At 57.4% G+C, this 16,537-nt stretch overlaps 1 protein-coding gene across 3 annotated transcripts in view; it reads left to right on the forward strand.

Moving 5' to 3' along the window:
- The window catches only part of TMEM184B (transmembrane protein 184B), a 50,263-nt gene extending 34,028 nt beyond the window's left edge, over positions 1 to 16,235 (forward strand). For 2 of the 3 annotated variants that reach the window (XM_006071346.4, XM_006071348.4), the window contains exons 4-10: positions 4,969 to 5,059; positions 5,556 to 5,631; positions 9,009 to 9,100; positions 9,890 to 10,059; positions 10,518 to 10,712; positions 12,785 to 12,805; positions 13,863 to 16,235. In XM_006071346.4, coding sequence (XP_006071408.1) covers positions 4,969 to 5,059; positions 5,556 to 5,631; positions 9,009 to 9,100; positions 9,890 to 10,059; positions 10,518 to 10,712; positions 12,785 to 12,805; positions 13,863 to 14,104 — 887 coding nt within the window. In that variant the 3' untranslated portion in view covers positions 14,105 to 16,235. The remainder of the gene's footprint in view (positions 1 to 4,968; positions 5,060 to 5,555; positions 5,632 to 9,008; positions 9,101 to 9,889; positions 10,060 to 10,517; positions 10,713 to 12,784; positions 12,806 to 13,862) is intronic. The other variant, XM_006071349.4, reaches the window with a different exon arrangement.
- Positions 16,236 to 16,537: the final 302 nt, after the last annotated feature.

Here is a 16,537-nt window from a genome sequence, read left to right on the forward strand (position 1 = left end):
CAGGACAAGGTTCTTCCCTGCAAAAGTGTGAACTCTTGTTAAGGGAAGAGGTGTTACATGCACGAGAGGAATAAAGACTGATGCTTCTTTCACCCAGTTTCCAATTTGGGATGAACTTGGATTCCTGGATTCTGGTCCAAAGTGAAACTTCTTCCCAGGTGGGGAGAGTGCAGTTGAGGACCACCAGCTTGAGGACCACCAAAGACTCAACGACCAGTGTGCTGCCCGCAGGACTCACGGGGCTGGTAGTGGCCCTTGCTGGTCACGGCTCTGAGAGAGCCAGGAATCAGAAGAGCTCAACTCATCAGGATAGACAGGCAACCAGAAGAAACCAATGAACACAGGGATCGGAGTCAGATTTTTGGGTGGCAAGGAGCAGCAGTGAGCAGGAACAGCAAAGGGCAGAAAAGCCACGAGGGAGGAGGAGCAAGGACCAGTGCAGCAGCTCAGAGTTCGGGGTCAGTGCTGAGGGAAGACCCCACCCGCCTGGCTGTAGCACGTGCATCTGTTATTGTCCATGATGATCAGCAGCCACTGGAAAAGCGGGAAAGAATGTTCGGGTGCCCCCTGTTTGCTAAGCGGTTGAATGTGGTCTTTTGCCTCTGATTGTGTGCATTTGTCTCTAGTTCATTTAAGATTTGGTGTCTAGAATGGAGATGGAAGTTCCAGGTACCTGACTATCCAGGGTGAGTGAGAAAGAGAGCCCATTCTTTCTCTTATGCTGGATGCTCCTTATGGGCCCCTGTGGTCACTTGTGTGTCTGGGGTCTCTCCAGGGAACCAGAATGGGAGCTGTGGTCAGAAGCGTGGTCAGGTGAGAACCCCCCACTGTTAATCTTTTTTGCTCTTGTGACGTTCAGGGCTAGCTTATCTCTGTGTTTGTTCCCTGGCTGTGTGTTGAGCTGTCCATTTTAAACACACATGCTGGAGCGTGGGGGTGGTATTTTTCATGGCTCTGTCATTTCCTAGGAAGGGCATTGATTTGTCCAGATGGTCAGTGGGTCTTGGTGTGGGCTGGTTGAGTCATCTCCAGGAGATTCTGTCTTGTTTCCCTTCTCCAAGATGCATTATCAACTCACTAATGATTCTTTTAACAGAAACCATCAGCAGATCGGGATTTTACAGACTGTCTGGCCCCAGAGCACTGATCAAAGGTCAAAAATCCTGAATTGGGAGAGATGGATGAAGTTTGGTGATCTCACCAGTTGAATGCAGAGCTGCATATGGACAGAGAGCTGGACCACATAATTCAGGAGCGGGCTGACGTATGTTGCAACACAGGAAAGGATGTGAGCTCAGGCACCAAGCTCTTTCCAGAAGTGGATTGCAGGATAGCCTAGTCGGTGGTTCTGGACAGAGGGGCAGAGGAACCTTGGGCCCTGTGGCCTCTCCCTTGGACTTTGGTGACCGGAAATCTGATTACCTTGGGGAAGGTACAGCTTCCCAGCCCGTGAGAGGCTGAGCACCCTGAACGCAGGACTCAGTGAGGGCCGCACCCACAGCCCTCCTCTCTGAGCCTCACCTGGAGCTGTGGCCTGTGTCCATCCATTCGTTTCTTCGTTGCTGATTGAGTGTGGAAGTGCCAAGCCCTTTGATCGCTGTTGGGGGTGGGCTTCGGGTCCTGCCTGCAAGGTGTTTACAGAAGACAGTGGGTACCACTGTGCAGTATTCACTGTAAGCCCAGCCTCGTAGATAAGGCATCACACTCTCAGCCCTGAGCCCCGTCCTCACCGCAGCCCCCACCTGGAAGGAGCTGTTATCCCCGGCTTAGAGATGAGGAAACCGAGGCCCAGAGCACTGAAGAAATTTGCCACACAGCTCCTAAGTGGTGGGACACGCAGGCAATCTGGCTCCAGGCTCCGTGGCTTGTGCCTGTTTTATGCTGCCTCTTGTACTTGAAGGAGCAGGCGTATCCACAGAGATTGTGGGGTGTGATATGAGCATGGCGATAAGACAGGGAACCAGCCAAGGACAAGGTGGCGTTGCAGCTGGGTCTGCCTCCGGGATTTAGCAGAGCGACCTGAATGTACCCCCAAGGGGAGGCCTGAGAGATCGTGGCATGACGTGGGGACTCCAGAAGAGGTTTTATGTGCATCCCGCTCACTTGGCTGTATACGTAACTACCCCAAAACAGGCTTGTGGAAACAGCAGTTTATTTTGTCCACGAGTACTGCAGGTCAGGAATCGGACAGGGCACACTTGGGCCTGAGCTGGAGAACTTGAAGCTCGGGGACGGATCACCTGATGTCTGGTTTACTCACGTTGCTGGCGGTTGGTGCTGGTATCAGCTGGGGGCCTGGGTTCCTGCCACATGAGCCTCTTCATGTGGACTCTTCACATGGACCAGTGTGGGCTTCCTCTTGGCATGATGGCCGGGTCTAAGGGCCAGCATCACAAGAGAGGATAAACCAGAAGAAGGAGGCCTTTTCTGGGCTTCCCTGGTGGCTCAGTGGTAAAGATCTGTCTGCCAATGCAGGGGACGTGGCTTTGATCCCTGATCTGAGATGATCCCACGTGTCTTGGAGCAGCTAAGCCCATGTACCACAACTGTTGAGCCTGTGCTCTAGGGCCTGTGTGCTGCAACAGCTGAAGCGCATGCACCCTAGAGCCCATGCTTCCCAATAAGAGAAGCCACCGCAATGAGAAGCCCACGTGCCGCAACTAGAGAGGAGCCCCGTGCTCACCGCAACTAGAGAAGAGCGTGCACAGCAATGAAGACCCAGCATGGCCAATAAATAAATTTTCTGAAAAGTTATAAAGAAAGAAGCCTTTTCCAACCACAACATCATATGTCAAAAAGCTTTGCTTCCGCTATGGTCTCCCCGGTTCACCCAGATTCGAGAAGAGGGAAGAAAACCCCCATCTCTCAGCAGAGGAGTGTCAGTGTCAGGATGTGGCTGTCTTTGGGAAAATACCATTGACTACAATATAGCTGGACTGATTGGAAGAGACACATCCACTCCTCTTGGCCTTATATGGTTTTGGATAAAACCATATTAGTAGGCTGACATCACATTTGGCTTGATGCTCCTCACCTCCTGCCTTCAGATGCCCAAAGTTCCTGTCAGTGGAAAGTGATCTAGAGGCCAGTCAGTGGAGATTCCCACCACATACAGGGCGCTCAGCCTTGTTGGGGGACAGCGGGCCCCCAGGGAAGGTGGGCAGATAAACAGCCGTGACCGCCGATGCTGAGGGTGCCAGCCACTCTCCTGAGCACCTTGCATACTCACAGAAACCCCACCACCTCCTAACTTGATAGGAACTCTTTTTGCCCCTGTTTAACAGATGAGAAAACTGAGCCACAGAGAGGCACCCAGCAGAGCCACATTGCGAACCCTCTGCTGTGTGTCTCTAGGGGGATCGTCACAGCACAGGTGGCCGGTGCTATGGGTCCTGTTTATACAGGGTGCCACCTGGGCCCCTGTTTCCCAGCCCCCGACATGAACCCTTAGTAGGTTAGACCAACTGAGGGGTGTACAGCCCTTTCCAAGTAGCTAAAGGCCAGTTATACCTACAGACATGTGGCCAGGGTCTGCTGTGCTCCAGTTCCAGGCAGTCAAGCTTCTGTGTTCGTGTATGGCGAGGGCTGGGCCCACGCTAATCCCAGTTGGCGATCACACTCCAGGGGGGAAGGGCTGCCTGGTGTCTGCAAATCAGCAGGTTCCGTGGATGTGGGATGCACGGGTCCCCATGGTGGTGGCCAGGGACTTCTCAGGAAGGGTGATGTCTGATGGTTGACGGTTCCAGGAATGCAGAGGGCAGGGCACAGGCAGTGGGACCCCCGAGGGCAGAAGCACGAAGGGCATAAGACCCTGCCAAGGGGAAGGGGGCACCTTGTGTTGCTGGGAAGGAAATGTGAGGGGTGTGCAGGAACCAGGCTACCTGCTGAAAGACCTTGAGCTGAGCCGGGGGCCCGCTCTGGGAGCCTCAAAGGCCTTTCTGCTGCACGCGGATGCAGCGGGTCAGATAAGAAGGGGCCTGCTGGCTGCAGGGCCGCTGGTGCGTCTCCCTAGATCTTCTTATCCCCTGACCCCGCCTTGCCCCTCCCCTTGGCCTCACTCCTTTGCCGGACGCCTGTCCTGTTCCCCTGCCGCAGCCCCTGGTCTGCCTCCCACCCCTTTCCTCTACGCGTCCTCCTCCTCTCTGTGCCCTGGCTTCCGGCACATCCTGGTACTTCTAGTACCCTGCAGGCAGCAGCCTTCATTTGCTGACCCCTCAGAAGTCCTCTGACCAGGAGACCTATTACAACGTCGTGCGGTATTTATAGCACTCACAGCATACTTCTACTGTGCTCCCGTTGGAGGCTGTTGCAGATTTTGTATCTTTGTGGGCGATGTCAAGCTGTGTCCTGATTCAGAACGCGCTGGCCCAGCTTCCCGAAACATTTGCACTGTATTTTGGGCACCTCTCATACGTTTTGTTGTAGCTTATTGTGCAAAGGCTAAGATGCTGCTACATGCTGATGAATGCATAAGGGTTCTTTCTGTCTCATTCTTGCTGAGAATTTCTCCTGAGATCCTTCTGGAGAATGGTTAATTGTTGCTTGGTCATAAAACTGTGATTTGTAACACAGAACAGAAAAGTGCATAAAACTAGTAAACAATTATAAGGCCAAAACCCAGAATGTGCACCCTGCCAGCTCTTCAAGCCCCCAGCCTGCCTGTCCAGCTCGCCCCTCACAATCCTGCATTTGGTGGTAATCACGTTCTTGCCTTTCTTTACGGGAGACCAGCAGCGTCTGTGAACACCATGGTTTAGCTGGGCCTGAGTTTGACTATACAAGTGGAATATCCACTGTGGGTTCTTACATTCCCGAGGTCCGCCCGCACCCCTGCCGCTTCCAGTCCTCCCCACCTCCAGTCTCTGCCTGCGACTGTGATTCATTCACTTTCGCTGCTGTTTAGGATTCCGCCATCTGTTTATCCATTCTGTTGATCTGAGTGGTTTTCTCTGGACTTTGTTTTCACAGCCTTGGTCATCTATAATTTCCTGAGCCTGTGCTATGAATACCTCGGAGGGGAAAGTTCCATCATGTCAGAGATCAGAGGGAAGCCCATCGAGTGAGTATAAAGTCCCCGGGAGCCTTCCCCACCGCCCTGTTTCCTGGGCCTGATGTTCTCTGAGCCGTCCTGGCATCAGCCAATCACACAGACCATCTCTGCCTGTGACCTTGACCTAGTCTGCCTTTCTTGCACCTCCTGAGCGAGGTCATTCACTGGGACTCTGGGGAGGGCCTGCCTGGCTTTCTCCTCCTCTCTCTTCCTGTCCTTTCCTGTCTGCCTATGTTTTCCCTCTTGCAGTTTTCACATTCAGTGCCTTTCAGGTTGATTTGTTATCCCAAGGGTTCCTGCCGCATATGCTGTGTCTCTCCCAGTTCTTGGCCTCAGGCTCAAAGACTGCCCAGGATCCGAGCTTGATCCCCACCCTGGCCCGCTCCACCCCGGCTTGTCAGGGTGTGAAGGAGTGAGGGTGGCCTGCCCCCGCCACTGAGTCCCAGCTTTCCTGAGTCCCAGCTCTTTCTTTGCTCACCAGCCCTTCTCCGCTGATCTCTTCCAGGTCCAGCTGTATGTATGGCACCTGCTGCCTCTGGGGAAAGACTTACTCCATTGGGTTCCTACGGTTCTGCAAGCAGGTGGGTACCCCCTGCAACTGCCCTGGTCACAAGTTGCAGGCCGGGGACCAGGAGCCTGGGTCTATGCCCTGGAGCGGCAGCTGCAGGGACCAGGCTACCCCTGGTTGACAGAGCAGTAGAGGCAGGTGTCAGGCCAGGAGGACCTTGCTCCCGGTCCGCCAGCAGGTTTCCCGTTTCCTGCGAGGCACCCACTCCCCAAGCTGTTAGGGATGCGCGAGCTCCTCAGAGGAACATTGGCAGGTACCCCAGGGGTGTCTGATGCAGCCCCCAGGCAAGAAGTGGCCCCAGACGCTTGCTCATTTCATCCAAGTCTTGGTGTGTGTGTGTGAGAGTCCGAGGAAATGCATGGGGATTCTGGAATCTCAGTGTGAAAACGTATCAGATGTGGCTAGAGCCAGGAGGGTTTCTGCATTGAAGAACACGATGGAACAGACCTGCGCAGCCTCTGGTTCTTTCCCCCGTTTCCCACTTGGCAGGCAGCCCAGCAGCTTCCAGTTTCCAGATCCGCCCTCCAATGGTCTCGAGTGGCCTGGGAGGAGGCAGAATGGTGTTGTGCTCAAGTGCCTGGGTCTGGGTCTCTGACCGTCTGAGTTTGAATTCCAGCCTCTCCTCTTGACTATGTGACTTTGGCTAAATTAGGAAACCTCTCTGAGCCTTTGTTTCCTTTTCTCTGAAATGAGCATGATACTTAACCTCAAGGGATGGTTTGAGGAACAGATGAAGGAAAGCCCTTAACACAGCCCTGCCTCTGAGCCTGCCATCCCTTGCTCAGGAGGGCCTCAGGCACCGTGCCCCGCTGGCAGGACCCCAGCCATCTCCACAGGGCCCATCAGCCCATCCAGCATCGTGCATCATCATCTTGGGAAATGAAACTCACAGCCCATCCCCAGACCTGCTGGAGGCTGGCCTCTCTGCTCCCTCCTGGGCGGGGCCGCGCCCAGTGCACGGCCCCACCCTCAAAGCCCTGCTTAGACAGCCAGTCTCCAGTTCTTCCAGATCTTCCTTCCCTCGGGTGTTTCTAAATTCAAAACCTCCCTTCGGGACCTGCAGGGAAAGAGTTCACACTGTCCTGGCTTCAGGGTGGGGCCTCTGAGAGCCTTTGTTTACTAGTGCTGGCCCAGCTGTGACTCTCTGCCTTCTTGGAGGATCAGATTGTGTACGAAGTGTTGATGCCAGATCACTAGCTTGGTTGCCTTGTTGAAAATTGCTCCCCAGCCTTGTGGGCCCAGATGTTCCGCTGCTGGTCCTGGAGGTGGCGGGGACAGGTAGTCAAAGGCGAGAACTAAAGAAACCTCTCACCCTTTGCCCTTGGAGAGAGGACACCGCGGCTTTGTCATCAGGGCCACCGTCTGGCTCTGAATCCTCTGCCGCTTCAGCCAACCCCCCCCATGCCTTGGTTTCCTATCTGTACCCTGGGGGTGATGACAGACTTACGTCAAGGGGCTGTCCGGAGCACCACATGAGCTGAGCCAGGGCAGCACCAGCGCTTATTTCGGACACGCTGCTGACCCTCCCCAAAGGTGCTGATCCTGCTTCCTTGAGGGGGTGGGGGGCAGCAGGGTTTGTGGGCATCACCCATCTAACCCCACCATGCGCGCCTCTCCTCTTGGCAGCCCTGCAGCTCAGCTCGCCCTGGCTTCCCCTGCAAACCTCACTCGAGCCCCTCTCGGATCAGAAACTTAGGGTTCCACAGGTTACTTTCTCTGCTCTGAGGTCCTTGCCCCATTTGGAACCACACCAGCTTAGCCTTTGAAAGCTAATCCCACCTCCCCAAGCAGGACCTTGTGGCAGACATTTATTGGGTTTCTAGAGAGTGGTAAATGGCAACCCACTCCAGTGTTCTTGCTTGGAGAATCCCAGGGATGGGGGAGCCAGGTGGGCTGCCGTCTGTGGGGTCGCACAGAGTCAGACACGACTGAAGCGACTTAGCAGCAGCAGAGAGTGGTAATGGCACCCCACTCCAGTACTCTTGCCTGGAAAATCCTATGGACGGAGGAGCCTGGTAGGCTGCAGTCCATGGGGTCGCTAAGAGTCGGACACGAGTGAGCGACTTCACTTTAACTTTTCACGTTCATGCATTGGAGAAGGAAATGGCAACCCACTCCAGTATTCTTGCCTGGAGAATCCCAGGGATGGGGGAGCCTGGTGGGCTTCCGTCTATGGGGTCGCACAAAGTCAGACACGACTGAAGCGACTTAGCAGCAGCAGCAGCAGAGAGTAGTAAAGTGAAAGTTGCTCTGTCTTGTCCAACTCTTTGCAACCCCGTGGACTGTACAGTCCATGGAATTCTCCAGCCAGAATACTGGAGTGGGTAGCCTTTCCCTTCTGGGGATCATCCCAACCCAGGGATCGAACCAGGTCTCCCACATTGCAGGCGGATTCTTTACCAACTGAGCCACCAGGGAAGCCCAAGAATACTGGAATGGGTAGCCTATCCCTTCTCCAGGGGACCTTCCTGACCCACGAGTCGAACGCAGGTCTCCCGCATTGCAGGCGGATTCTTTACCAACTGAACTACCAGGGAAGCCCCTAGAGAGTGGTGCTTCTCGTGACTACATGGGCACTGCAGCTCCCCTTGGCATTTACTGGGGCCTCTGGAGGGACTTGTGGAAACTCTCCTGAGGGCTTCTTTCAGTGGCAGAGGCCTCTGCTGAGTGCTCAGAGGTGGGAGACCTCCAAGGGCAGCCTGTGTGGTCTTGTGCTTCAGTCCCTGCACAGCGACCCTGCCGCAGGGGGCTGGTTACAACCATCCTTCACGCACAGCCACTCAGAGGCTGAGTGACTGCCCCCTTGAGCTTCCGCAGCAGGTAGTTGATGATGCCAGAATTCAGACTCATGTCGGGACTCCAGGCCTTTCTTGGGCTTTGGACTACTTCCTATTTTGGGGTCATCCCCATCGTCAGTAAAACCCTAGCTCAACATAAATCCTAGACCCAGGCCCAGAGCATGGGGCAGAGGGCCAGACCTGGGGTGGACGAGGAGGCCCTCACCCACCCGGAGTGGGAGGCCTGCTCCCCGCTGCTGCCTGCACACCAGCACTTAACACCTCGCCCTTGTCTGCTATCTGCCCCTGGGCTGAGCTTGTGCCCCTGGCTGCCCCCTCTGCCAGTCCTCCCTTCTCTAGCATGTTCAGTGGTCTGTCCTGTGGAATCTCTGTCTCTGCGTCTCCTCCATTCTTCCTTCACACCCACTTGTCTTCGCACGCAGCCGCATCGCCCTATTACTGTCTCATGTCTTCTGCAGACCGCAGTTCCACCGGGGGCAGGACAGTGGGCGTCTCCCATCCGCTGGCTTCTGGCACCAGCCCAGCTGGCCAGAGGAGGTGCTGCTTCCATGGTCCGTGTGCTCAGCCTTGACTCTTGCCTTATCCCCAACAGGCCACCCTGCAGTTCTGCGTGGTGAAGCCGCTCATGGCCGTCAGCACCGTGGTCCTCCAGGCGTTTGGCAAGTACCGGGATGGTGACTTTGAGTAAGTGGCGGGTCCCCTCCTCCGAGGTGCGTGTGGGGAGGAATGGGCAGCTCTGCCCAGAGGCTCAGGCTCTGGCTGAGGGAAGCAGTGGCCGCAGACTGGCCCCACGCCTGTGTCTGTCGTCTGAGTGGAGGGCAAGCCTGACCCCATCTGTCCGCACGCCTCTCTGCACCCCTGAGTTGCCAGGGCCGGAGCCTGCCAGTGGTGCCATCACACTTGGCCCCGCCTCTGACAGAGGAGCATCTGTCAGACAGTGGGGCCCCTGGGGGGAGGGGGGGCAAGAAGGGACAGTGACCATTCCCAGGTAGGGGACGAGAGAGCCAGATCCCTGAGATCCCCAGCTCGAGTCTCTTCTGCATAGATTGACATACACGCCCCGCTTGAGGGTTTAGTGAACATGACTGTGTGTCTAGGCCCTGAGCTTGCACACACACCCCCTGTAACCCTGCATGACAGTCCCCAGGGGTCGGTGAGCAAACAGAGGCTCAGAGGGAATGTAACGTGGCTCAAGTGAAAAGAACCAAGCCAGGTTCTGTCCCTTGGACCATCAGACTGAGACCCTGCCCCCGAGGCCGCCTGGAGTCCTCTGCCAGGAGTGTGGGCAATGGAGCTGCAGGTGGCAAGGCTCACCAGTGCCCTGCCCACTTGTATCAGTGGCTTGGGGAGCACTGCTCAGGGAGCCTTCTGAGAGCCATGTGAAGGGGCATGCGGGCAGGGCAAAGCGGGAAGGAGGCCCCTTGTCGCTCAGAAGGGTCTGTTCAAGCCCGAGAATGTCCCCGGTTCCTGCAGCGTCACCAGCGGCTACCTCTACGTGACCATCATCTACAACATCTCCGTCAGCCTGGCCCTCTACGCCCTCTTCCTCTTCTACTTTGCCACCCGGGAGCTGCTCAGCCCTTACAGCCCTGTCCTCAAGTTCTTCATGGTCAAGTCTGTCATCTTTCTTTCCTTCTGGCAAGGTGAGCCTCCTCCCGGCCCCTGCAAGGCCAGCCTGTGCCTCCCTGTCCCCTCAGCCTCATCCTCTGCCTCCTGCTCACCAACCCCAGTGCCCCGAAGGCCTGGGCCACGGGGTTGCCATGGGCGATCCTGGCTGGAGCTCAAAGGGACCTCTGTCCACTGAGCACCTGTGGGGCATGAAGTCTGGGCCCCCAGGGCCTTTCACTGGATCCAGGAGCTTTGGCGGGATTGCTTCCTGGACAGGGGGATCTCAGGGTTGGTGTCCAGCCAGGACCTGGGGGGTAGTTTCCTCAAGGCTCCGGCTTGTGTCAGCACCCCCACCCAATAGGAGTAGCCGTACACCCTGCTTTCATCCTCCCGGGGGCATGTGGCACTGGGACGCTATGTGGAGGGAAAAGGAGAAGGGGATCCAGTCTTGGGCTCGAGGCCCATGGCGCCCCTTCCACACCTCCCCTTCCAGGCATGCTCCTGGCCATCCTGGAGAAGTGCGGGGCCATCCCCAAGATCCACTCGGCCCGCGTGTCGGTGGGTGAGGGCACCGTGGCTGCTGGCTACCAGGACTTCATCATCTGCGTGGAGATGTTCTTTGCAGCTCTGGCCCTGCGGCATGCCTTCACCTACAAGGTCTATGCCGACAAGAGGGTGGACGCACAAGGTATGAGCCAGGGTCTTAGAGTCGACCCCTGACCCCCCACCAGCTGGAAGAGTGCTTCCCAGCCCCGGCCCCTGGCCCCTCCTGCCTCCCAGGGTCCTTCCGGTATTGATGGATCAGGAGGTCAGGAGGGGACCCTCGGTGCAGGAAAGGGGCCACAGAGGTCCAGGCACCCCTGCCCCCAGTTACAAGGTGTCGATGGGGGTGGGGACTGGTCCTGGAAGTCAGTGGGGGTGAGGACTGGTCCAAGAGACCCCTGGTCTCTTGCAGCAGGTCTGGAGTATGGAGACCTTGAAATGATAAAGCACAATATCCCCATGGGAAGGCCAGGACAGAGACCCTGGGATAAACAGATTCCTAAGGTTCCTAATATCGAACAGCATTATCCATTTTGTCCTGTATTTCCTTGTCTCTAAAGCTTTTTTTTTTTTTTTAACCTGATTACTTCTAAGAAACAGACTCGGATGGTAATAGCTTTTAACAGCTTTCTTTTTACACCTGCTAATCTTCGCTTTGTTAGAACAGCGGTTGGCAACCCCAGTTGTATTTTAAGATGCCCTGGAGACGCTCACCTTCAGAGATTCTGCAGTACTGGCCCTTGGGTTGGGCCCGGCAGGATGTGCCGCCAGCTCCCCAGGCAATTCTAACATACTCTCAGGAAAAGCAGGGGCTGGGGCTGCCTCTGGCTGCTGCTAGGCAGAGAGGGGAGGCTTGGGACGAGGAGGAAGAGGCTGACAATGCCTGAACCAGCTCGCCCCTCGAGGAGGCAGGAGGGTCTGGGGAGGAGGAAGTCTCCTGGTCTAACACATCTACCCACGGGGTTGTTTGCTGCCAGCTCTTTGTGTGTGTGGCTGAAGGCCCATGGCCCACTTGCCTAGGCCCACCACCTGTGCCCACCATGGGCTCACTGGGCATGCTGAGCTGAGTGTAGAAACACTGGCCTGGCCTTTGCAGGGCTCCTCAGGGGCCCCTCTCCCACCCTACTTGTCTTGTGCTTTCCCTGGTTGAGAAGGGGCTTTAAAAACCTGCGGCTGCTGTAGGTGTATGGACTGAATCACCTCCAGGCCTCTCAACTCCTGGGCACCTGATTACGTTCACTCAATACACTTGCCGCCTGGGCATTCTCCATCTTTTTTCCGGTTCAGATTCTACGCTTAGTGCCAGAGGGGCTGTGCTGGCCAGGGCTCACCGCTGCTGGCTGGCATCCCACCCGCTTCCCACCAGTTGGAAGAGATGTGGCCAGCACTCTCCCAGTGTCGAGGGCAATGTCCCTGGGACCTGGTCACCCTGGTGCCTAGAGCCTGAGGCCGTGGCGGAGAACCCTTTCTAGACCATTAAGGTCTAACATGGTTTAAGGCCCTGCTTCTGTGGCCCTCCCCACAGAGGCTCTCCGCGGTCACCTGGGCTCTCTTCTTGCCCACTGCCCCAAGACACATCCACCCCCAGCCAGAAGCAGTGTGGCCAGGCATCCACCTCCAGCAAGGACCCCAGCCCAGCCCAGGAAAGCTGCTGCATGCCCTTGCCCACCACTGTGCGGGTCCTAGGCCACTGTCCACCTGTTAACCACAGCACCTGGCCTCTCTCAGCCCCCATCAGAGTTGGGTGCAAAGCCAGCTCTGTGGTGTGGTCTGTACCTGTCAAGCGCCCTCTCCTCCACGCCCCATCTATGAAGTGTTGCAAGGTTGGCAACGCCCATAACCCAGGCTCAGGATTTCTGGCCAAGCGTGAAGAGAAGGGGTGGGGGGGTCCCTCCTCAGAGGTTGAACTCCAACCAGCATTCTGGGTGTCCACTCTTTGTCCCCCAGCAGAAGAAAGCCTGAGCCTTGAAGGAGGAGTCTCCTAGATGGACAGAACTGCCCCCCCCGCCCAGGCCTGGAGGGACAGTGGGGCCAGCTGAGTGCCAGCTGGGGTGGGGGGGCGGCGGGACCTGGGGTGGGGCGGGCAGTGTACGCGGTGAGGGGCCAGCCTTGGTGATGGGCGTGAGGTGTTCACTCAGCTGTATCTTGTCTTCTGTTTCTCTGGCTCCCCTCCCTCCCCCCCTGCCCTGCTTTTGCCCCGGGTTTGGCCTCGGGCAGTGCCGACATACGGCCCTTACGGTAGGTTCCACTCTGTCTGTACGTCTGTCCTGCACGCCAGTCCTGTCACCAGCATGAGTCTCTCCCTAGCTCCTTCTCTGTGTCCCTGTCTCCTCCCACACAAGCACCCCTGGGTGTGGAGAGCGCCTGCCAAGGGTTGCCCTCTGCAGAGCTTGCCTGCTTCATCGTGTCTCTCACTGTCCTGGAACATGCCCTGTGCATTCTGGGGGCACAGTGCTCGTTGATGGGGAATTGGGGCATTTGGTTCTGTTCTGTGGCAAAGAATTCCAAGGGGGAAAGGGCACGCGAATTTGGGTCTGAAGACTGGGGCCAGGGTGGGGCTCGCCCCTTACGTCTCAGTTGGGGGCCTGGGCCATCTCTGCCCCCGCTCCCTCCCTGAGCCCTTGAGGACAGTATGTTAGGGAATTAGGAGGAAGAAATAAAGAACCCGCCTGCCAGTGCAGGAGACATAAGAGATGCAGATTCAATCCCTGGGTCAGGAAGATCCTCTGGAGAAGGAAATGGCCACTCACTCCAGTAATCTTGCCTGGGAAATCCCATGGACAGAGGAGCTTGGCGGGCTACAGTCCATGGGGTCACCAAGAGTCGGACACAACTGAGCGATCAAGCACCTCAAGGCAGGGTCCCCCCCGGCCAGAGCCAGTATGTCTGCTCAGCTGTGGGTCCAGGCCCCCGTCGGCCTGTTTAGGTGGAGTGGGCCCCTGGTCTCCTCTCCAGAGTGAAGGGGAGCATCCCACAGGCCTGGGCCCTCTCCCCCAACTCCCTGGGGTCCTTGCGCTCATGCCTGCAACACCCCAGTCTCCACCCCAGCTCCCTTCCCCACTCCCAGACTCCCCCCACTGCCCCCCGCCCTGTGGCTCTTGACTGTCTCCCTTAGGGGTGCCCTGCAGCCAAAGGAGCCATTCCTTTGCTCATCCTTTCTCGTGTCCAGGACCCTGTTCTCTGTCCCAAGAGGGGTTGGTTAGATGACACACACTTGGGACCAGGGGCGGGGGCCCAGCTGCCTTGCACCCCGCTGCCCAGACCCCTCACCCCGCCTCCCGCCTCCTCCCCACAGGCCGCTGTGCCCCCATGAAGAGCATCTCCAGCAGCCTCAAGGAGACCATGAACCCTCACGACATTGTGCAGGACGCCATCCACAACTTCTCGCCTGCCTACCAGCAGTACACGCAGCAGTCCACCCTAGAGCCCGGGCCCACCTGGCGCGGGGGCGCCCATGGCCTCTCTCGCTCCCACAGCCTCAGCGGCGCCCGCGACAACGAGAAGACGCTCCTGCTCAGCTCCGACGATGAGTTCTAGGGGTGACTGCTGCTGGCAGGGGGGAAGGACTGGGCCCTTGGCCCCAGGGCAGGGTGTGCCCCGCCTCCGGCCTCACCTCCAGGCGGAGAGGCCGGCTGGCACAGCCTTGGCATCGCCCTTTAATTTATTGGACCAGAAACACTCATATATCGCTTCAAGAGGAACAGCCCGACGCCGCCATCTGCCCAGGGTATGGCCCAGGCTCACCCAGGAGCCTTCAGGAATATTTATACAAGGCCACGGCTCTACCGCCTGGACCACGGGGAGAGGATGGTGGGAGCAACTCCCTGTGCCCCTGCGGCTCGTCCTGTGAGGACCAGCCATGCCCAGGCCCCGACGCTTGTGTTGTGGACCAGCGGCTGACGCCTTCTCAGCCCCTCACCCTCCTCCCCCAGATGTAAACCCCTCCCCCAAACACCGTGCAATACTTTCTCCCCCGGGCTCCCGCCTGCTCCCAACCCTGCTCCTCTGGTCCCATGCTAGATTAGCCTCACGTGGGTGGGAGGAGGAGGCACGGATGCTCTCTGCGGACCCTCCTCCCGACCCAGGCCTGCCTGGCATGCTGCAGGGATCAGAGCCAGACACCAAGAGCCATGGGTCCCACCTCAGAGGGCGCCTGGGCGTCCTCCGGGGCTGCCCCTTCTGCCTGCCTCACGCCCCTTCCCCTAGGCCTGTTGAGGAGCCAGCAGTCCACACTGCCCTCCCACGAGGGGTCCTTCTTGAGAGCATATTGAGCAGAGCCCTTGCATCCCAGCTACTCAAAGGGTCGGGAGCTCCCAGCCCTCCTTCCTCTGCTGGATCCTCGTCTCTCCCTGGGGCTCCTCCCTCCTGTTTCACAGGGAGGGCCTGGTCTCTGCATTGCAGACCAGCTTCCAGAGGAGGAGCAGCGCAGGCGGGGGGGATGGGGCGTGCGGCGGGGAGCCCAGAGTTGGGGGACTCCTCTCTCTGGCCCCGTATCCACACAGGACCTGGTGTCCTGCCTCATCGGCCCCACAGCCCATCTCTTCTGTGCCTTAGTCACATATGAAAGCCCCCCTACCCCCCCACTGCCCCTGCCCCTGGCTGTCAGTCTGGCCCAGACACTCCCTGGGGGGCTCCCTGTTAAGCTGCTGGCACTCAGTGGATCCTGTAGTGCAGGGCCAAGTACCCTTGGACAGGCCTCAGGGGTGGCCAGGACCACCAGTCCCCTTCCCTTCACCCACCTCCACGCCCACGTGCATGGAGCCTCCCAGGGCCAGAGCCCCCAGGCAGGCCGGGCTTCCACTGGCCACTGTCTTTGGAGGAGCCTCATGATAATGGGACACAATGCATGTTCATTGAGGCAGGAGTTCCCATCACATGAAACCCAGAGAGCACGCGGGTGTGGGCTGCACCAGCCTGGAGGAGGGGAAGGGGAAGGGGGCCCGACCCTGAGGGATCTTGACATCTCTTAACCTTTTGGCCACTCCTGGACTGAACCATGCCAAGGTCAGGCAGAGGGTTCCATCCCAGGAGTCTTCCCCGGCCTCTTTTGGCAACCAAGCCAGCACCGGGGTTGGGGGGCACAGAGGCCAGCTCGTGGGCCCCTGTTGGATGGGCCTGGCCAGCTGGTTCCAAGCTGTGCAGGAAGGCAGCGGGTAGGTGTGGGCTGTCCACGGAGAACCTCTGGACTGCCCCTGTCATTTGCTTTCATGAATTTGAGTCTCCTTCCAGGCCAAAGTGGGCTGCTGACTCCCTGTCCCCCACCCCCATCTTTGCCTGCTCTGGCCCCTGGCCGCTTGCAAGGTGGACGGGAGGTGCCCATGACAGGGAGCTAGCAGCCCTCGGGGAGATGGGGGCCGGGAACGCGTGCCCAATCACTCCACCCCTCCTTCCTAGGATGTGTAACCTACCTTGTCTTTTTATTTTTTTTTTAATTTTTTTTTCCCAATAGAGTAGCTCTTTGTACATAAAAAATACTTGAAAAATTAATTGTATGATGTATGAGAAGACAGAGTCCCCTAGTTTTGTATCTCGTGTATGACTGCCATGAGTTCCACCAGAAAGCCGCTCTATTTTGGTCTCTGTGACATTTTAAATGCGTGACAGAAGTGAGCAAATACAGTGAGAAAGAAATATATATATGAGATAATATAGATTGTATTGAAATCTCCTCTGCTGGTGGGTGAGATTTTTTTTCCCCTCAGCTCCCGTGTATGTGTGTTTGGGGGTGGGTTTAGTGGTTGTGGGTTCAAAGGTGTCCTAGAAAACCCTCTTCTGTCTGGGTTGTAGGTATAAGTGATGGGGGGGGTCACATTGCCAGACTGAAATTGGGGTCCAAGTCCCCGTTGGACAGAGCGTCTCCCCCTCTTCTGGCCAGTGGGACATTGGTCACTAGGGATCCACCCACCTCAACACCCAGCAGTGGGTTGATGCCTCATGCCAGCTTCAGTCAACCAGCTAAATGGCGTGCAC

This window comes from Bubalus bubalis, chromosome 4 (genome assembly GCF_019923935.1).
Source record: "Bubalus bubalis isolate 160015118507 breed Murrah chromosome 4, NDDB_SH_1, whole genome shotgun sequence".
In the NCBI taxonomy this organism is placed as follows: Eukaryota; Metazoa; Chordata; class Mammalia; order Artiodactyla; family Bovidae; genus Bubalus; species Bubalus bubalis.